This window comes from Alexandromys fortis, unplaced genomic scaffold (genome assembly GCF_014885135.2).
Source record: "Alexandromys fortis isolate MF-2015 unplaced genomic scaffold, M_Fortis_MF-2015_v1.1 scaffold_95, whole genome shotgun sequence".
NCBI classification, from domain to species: domain Eukaryota; kingdom Metazoa; phylum Chordata; class Mammalia; order Rodentia; family Cricetidae; genus Alexandromys; species Alexandromys fortis.
Genome location: NW_026067990.1, coordinates 3,968,724 through 3,975,461, shown reverse-complemented (window position 1 = coordinate 3,975,461; position 6,738 = coordinate 3,968,724). Strand labels below are relative to the sequence as shown.

The 6,738-nt window shown below is 35.9% G+C and overlaps 1 protein-coding gene across 6 annotated transcripts in view; it reads right to left on the bottom strand.

Annotated features, from left to right (window-relative positions):
- Window positions 1-6,738, bottom strand: part of Atp11c (ATPase phospholipid transporting 11C) — a 188,158-nt gene that overhangs the window by 32,186 nt on the left and 149,234 nt on the right. For all 6 annotated transcript variants that reach the window (XM_050159636.1, XM_050159639.1, XM_050159640.1 and 3 more), the window contains exon 22: window positions 6,012-6,157. In XM_050159636.1, the coding sequence (XP_050015593.1) occupies window positions 6,012-6,157 (146 nt within the window). The remainder of the gene's footprint in view (window positions 1-6,011; window positions 6,158-6,738) is intronic.

Here is a 6,738-nt window from a genome sequence, read left to right as displayed (position 1 = left end):
CAAAACTGACTTCAAACTAAAATCAATCAGAAGAGATCGAGATGGACACTTTATACTCATAACAGGAACGATTCATCAGGATGAAGTCTCAATCCTGAATATCTATGCCCCTAATATAAAAGCACCCACTTATGGAAAAGAAATATTACTAAAACTCAAGGCAGACATCAAACCACACACACTAGTAGTAGGAGACTTCAACACACCTCTCTCTCCAATGGACAGGTCAATCAGACAGAAACCTAATAGAGAATTAAGAGAATTGAAAAAAAAAAAAAAGAATTAAGAGAATTGTTAGAGGTAATGAAGCAAATGGACTTAACAGACATCTATAGAACACTCCACCCAAATAGGAAAGATTATACCTTCTTCTCTGCAGCTCATGGAACCTTCTCGAAAATTGACCACATACTTGGAAACAAAGGAAACCACAGATACAAAAATATATCAGTGTCCACCTGTGTCTTATCAGATCACCACGGATTAAAGTTAGAAGGCAACAACAATGCTATCCCCAGAAAGCCGACAAACTCATGGAAACTGAACAGTCAACTACTGAACCACACCTGGGTCAAGGAAGAAATTAAGAAAGAAATTAAAGTCTTCCTTGAATTTAATGAAAATAAAGAGACAACATACTCAAACCTATGGGACATGATGAAAGCAGTGCTAAGAGGAAAGTTCATAGCACTAAGTGCCCACTTAAAGAAAACGAAGAAAGCATACATTTGGTAAGTTCAGGCTTGTTTTGTTCTTTTAACAGAGAATTCATTCCATCTGGTGGTAGATGCTTGAATTGCAGGGCAAAATCCAACCAGGGACAAACCAAGCTTTTTGGGAAGAGTCAGATTAGCAAACAAATACATGATAAATCTTCATGGGAACCTTCTATTAGGGGAAGGTCAAAAAATAATCAGTGATGCCAAGCCCAAAAGACCCTAACTCTGATGTAGGTTCCTGGATTTAACCTCTGTGGAAATATACTTCTCATATTTCTCAGCTGTAGAACCATGACAGCATTTCCTTGAGATATATTTTTTTATATATTTAAAATTGAGATACTGCAACTTGTCTCATAGGAGGCTTTTGAGGATTAATTAATAAATTAAGTGCTTCTGTCAAACAATAAACTATTTTACACACATTGGGTTCAATTAATAAAATCATAATTATACCTTTTCTTTTCAATGTTTGGCCCAATAATTAGTTAATACAGACTGGTAAGGCAGGGCTGTTTTTGTTTTTATAGCAAATCTGGCAACCTAGCATCAGTGTTTTACACACACACACACACACATATGTATAAATATGAAAAGAATATCCATATTCTTATATATAAGCTATACAGCTTCCTTTCTATATATACACATGTGTTATTTCTAAACATTTTCCTTTATTTTATTTTTATTTTTTTATTTTTGGAGACAAGGTATCCTCATGTAACTCAGGATGGGCTCAGACAAGAGATTTACTTACTTCTCTGCTTCGTGAGTGCTGGGCTTAAAGGTGCATACCTGCACCAGATTAATTTTTAATTTTTTTATTTAACAAATGCATATATGGGAGCCTTGGCATCTGGTGCTATATATACCATGAAAAATTATTGATGATGACTCATTTGATGGGCCATAGATGACAAAATGAATGAAGTGAAACAGTAGACCTTAGACAAGATGGTAGACATCATGTAGGCTTGGGCTGATGGATTATCTAGGGAATAATCTGGGGAAATCTATTAAAAGATATGGGTGATGGCCACAAAATATCCAGTTTAGTTCAAAGTAAAACAGAAAATCTTGGAAATAAGATCAGAAAAAAAAAAAACAAAGAGTCTGACCTGAAAGGACAGCATAGTCTGGGAAACTTCCCTCCTTTCTGTTAGTGATCACTGAAACTTGACAGAGAGCCTCAAAAATTGGCACAATACTCTCAGCAAAAGACATTTATAATAGAAAAGAAAGTTGGAAGAAAGGAGACAAAAGTTATGCATGGGGATTTCAAAGAAAAGTTTTTTTTTTTTAATACCCTTTTCTTTGGCAATTAACTGGAACAGTTGTAAAACACCATTTTAAAAGATTCCTGCTGAGTTGATGACTTGGCAGGCTCAAAACAATACATGCTTTGCACCCTCTGGAAACTAAGAGTAAGTATTACAAATATATGCTGAACCTAGCCAGCAGAATACCTCTTTACACTATGGTGAAGAAACATTGATTCAAAACCTCATAGTATCCAGCTAGATGAAAACCTGGTCAGAGACAGTGGTGAATACAGATAAAGGTTCCAAAGCAGAATGCTCAACAGAAACAGTTAAATGAAATAAGTAAACAGAGGATATGAAAATACAATCCAGCAAAGAGTTAGAAATGCTAAATAAAAGAACAAATTGAATACTGAAAACAAAACATTCAATAAGTCAAATTAAAAGCTTCTTAAAAAGTCTTACCAATAGAATGGATCAAAGGGAGGACAGAATATCAAGGCTTAAAGACAAGGTAGAGGAACTGAAACAGAACAATGAGAAAGATAAATAAATATGAAGGCAGAGTAATGGCTCAGTGAGTAAGGGCATCTGCTGTTAAGCCTGGCAACCTTAGTTAGATACTCAGGATAAAGATGGTAAAGGGAAAGAAGTGACTTCAAGATGTTGCAGTACTTGTGTGTGTGAGTGTGTACACATACACACAACTGCAAGAAAGAACATAATGTCACCTATAAAGTCAGGTTCATTTGAATAATACAAGGTCTCTAAACAAAAACTTTAAAGACCAGATCTTCTAGAATGATTCATTTCAAGCCCTTAAAGACAACAATCAACCAAACTGTTTCCAACAAAACTAACATAATTGAAGGAGAAAGAAAAGTTAATTGTGATAAGAACAGAATAAAAGAATTCATAACCACTAAACAACCTACACAGAAAATACTGGAAGGAATCCTTTGGATTGAAGAGAAAGATAAACATGATCACAAGTCTATAGAAAAGAAACAACAGTTAAGCAAATAAGGAATAGTAATAAGAGGAATGAATATACTTCAATACTAATAATACTTATGTCTCAATTCCTCAACAAACAGACACAGATTAGAAGACTGATTTAAAAATGGGATCTATCCATTTTTTTTTTTTGCCTCTAAGGAATACATCTCAGCATCCAAGATAGATACAATCTTAGGTGTAAGGATAGAAAAAGGTATTCTAAAAAATATACTTAGGGAGAAAAAGCAACAATACCAAAACAACAATAAAAGGTGCCTTTAATACTCTACTTACAAACAAATAATTATTCATATTTAAAAAGGTATGCGTTGAGAGGTGAGGAATGTCTGGGTTAAATGACATCACAGATCAAATGAGTTTAACAGTTTTCTATAGAAATTCTATGTGAACACAGCAGAATGTAGTATTCGCAGCAGTCCACAGACCTTTCTCTTAAATAGAACATACAGTAACAATAGGATACAAAGTCAATGTCGTCGTGTCCCCCGCCCCCCCCCCCCCCCCGAGACAAGGTTTCAGCCCTGGCTGTCCTGGAACTAACTGTGTAGACCCCGCTGGCCTCAAACTCAAGAGATCGGCTTGCCTCTGCCTCCTGAGTGCTTGGATTAAAAGTGTGTACCACCACTACCACCCAACTCAAAGTGAATCTTAATACATGGAGAAAAGTTAAAGTAATTTCTTATGCTTTAACTGACAAAAATAGACTACAACTAGATACCAATATCAAGAAAAGCTATAGAACATATACAAAATCATGTACATTAAAAAACACTGAGCCAGGTATGGTCGCACATACCTTTAACACTAGTACCTGGGAGACAAAGAGGTGGAAGAAGGCTGATCTCCATGAATCTCAAGCCAGCCAGAGGTACATAGTGAGTTCCAGACCAGCTAGAACTACACAGTGTGATTCTGTCTCAAAAACAAACATACGACCCAGCTATAGTACTCCTCGGTATATGTCCAAAGAACGAGAAAACCTATTCCACAGATACTTAGCCATATTTATTGCTGCTCTATTCACAATAGCTAGGAAACTGAAATAACCTAACCTAAATGTCCATCAACCAGTGAATGGATAATGAAAATGTGAGTATATATATACTATGGAATACTATTCAGATGTAAAGAAAAATAAAACCATCAATTTTGCAGGTAAATGGATAGGACTAAAATCCAGAGAGACAATTATCACATATTTTTTTTTCTCATGGGAGGCTCTTAGTTCCAAATCTTCAGACATGAGTACATATCCTGGAGTAACTGTAGAAACACAAATGTAAAGAGGAACCATTGCTAGTGTTGGTGAGTTTGGGGAGTCATATAGAAGGGAATACAAGTACAAGTGATCTGATTGGGTAAATGAGAAAAATGGGGGCTCTAATTTGGAGGGAGGGGAGATAAATGCAGGAGAAAGAGGAAGAAAGGTGAAGTTATAGCAAGGAAGTTTGAAAAAGTCATAAGGAATCATACTGTTAACTATATACTTAAAAACCTATAAAATATGTTAAGTCTGTGTATAAATATGCATATACAGTTTAAATGAAAATTTCTAATCTGTGCTGACAATGCTCCTTCCAAGAGCCAAAGACCACCTAGCAAAAAACCTCAATAAAAGGCATGAAAAGCCCTCTTTTGAGTTGTTGGTCAGCACTGTCCAAAAACATACAGTCTATTGCTATTTGGTTGTCTCCAAAAGGTAGAAGGATTAAGCCCTTATTGCTGAAGATACCGTACACTTCAGACAAAGGGCCTGGAAGCTGGAAGCCCCTGAGTTGGAACTGACCTGAATGTCTTTTCCCTGAGGAATAGCATTCAGAAGGCACCATGCAAGGTTCCAAAGGAGGGAGGCAACTTACAATCTTACTGATCAATGATTTCTATGAACTATATCGAGAACCAGAATTGCTTAATAACCCCATGGGTGCAGTGGTGGCCCACATACTTTGGTAGTAACCAACAGCTCTCTAATTGGCCTTAAGATACACTCAACAAGAAGGAAATGATGCCTGGTACTGGAAACCTAGCTAACTATTCAGGGCTACTGAAGTCATGGGTCTTGGAGGAAAACATACAGTCACCACTTTACTAAATCAGCATTCTAACTACATTCTAAACATTTGCTCTTATATCCACAGATGCAGTATAGTCCTCACCTCTCATCAAACAAACTTATTTTAAAAATCGGTAGATAACATTACAGAAAACCACAAATAATCTAATGCACAGTTGTGGAGCTGAGTTTCGAATAGATACATTTACAAAACAACACCCACACCTAAGACCTAGGGAACACTAAGAAAGAGTGGGGGAAGATTGTAAGAGCCAGAGGATCAGGGAATTCGATGTGAGACTGCGTCTCCTAGTAATATCAGAAGCTAACCCAGAGAATCTCACCAACATGATCACCTAAACACCAGATGAACAAGGACAACAGCAATAAACAAGCGAAAGTGGATGGAGAAAAGATCATGAAGTGTCAACCCTACATAAGGAATGCCAAGAGTGGAAGAAATAGTCTTTCCCAAGGAAGAGCACACCAATTGGTTATCTAATAGAAATGATCATCTCTGATCACCCACATACACACATACACAAAACAAACATTATCCAGACTGAGCAGGTTATAATCAGGAACAGTAAAATCTTGGTTTTGATTCATAGAAATTAAATTGCAAAGCTCAGCACCGTAGTACACATCTGTAATTTCACCACCTTGGAGGTTGAGACAGGAGAAGTGTGTGTTAGCCCTAGTTACATAAGAAGTTTGATTCTTTTACTCCCAGCACTCAGGAGGTAGAGGCAGGCGGATCTCTGTGTATTTGAGGCCAGTCTGATCTACAGAGCTAGTTCAGGATATCCAGTGCTATACAGAAAAATCCTGTCTTCAAAAACCAAAAGAAACAAACAAAAACAAATTGATTTAAATCTAGGCCATGTAGCAAGATCCTGTTTCAAAAACAATCCCCTGCAAAATAGCTAAATTATAAACATCTGATCGATCACATACCTTATAGAAGAAATATTGAACAAGATGTGCTATTCTCACATAATATAGATGTCCATGAGCCAATAGCAGTTTCTTTAAATGTTTAAATTTTGGGACAGAATAATCACTATTCCTGGCTGCTTGACGACCTTCTTTTCCTTTAATACCTAAAGAGAGAATATTTTGTATGGTGATAACTTTATAGAATGAGCAAATGCCTGGTCTGTGTTTATATTTTTAAGCTATTTAAATGCTACAAATCAATACTTCTTTTAAAATAAAGAGTGGCTTTAACAATAATACTGAGACTCACCAAATAAAAGTATGTTTAATTGATTATTAGCTATTTGTTAGTACAATATAAAACAATTAACTAGTCATTATTTCAATTGTTACAAAGCAAAAATTATCTAGTGGGGAAAAATCCACCTTAAAATTATTTAAGGCATTCCGTATGTGCTTAACTGTGCATAACACTAAACTAGATGTTATATTAAGGCAAGTCAGAGGTCTGGGTTTTGTGGTCAAAGAAATCAATGAGAAGACAGTGAAACCCTTTCACTATATGAAACTCAATAGCTACTTATGGATTTTATGAGTTATAGGCCATTTCCACATTGGGTAACCAATGAGAAAAACTTAGAATTCCATGCTAAATCATTCTACTTTTGAGTAGGAGAAGGAATTTTGGAATCTAAACTTCACTATATAATAATACAATATTTCAATTCTGTGTGTGCTCCCAATC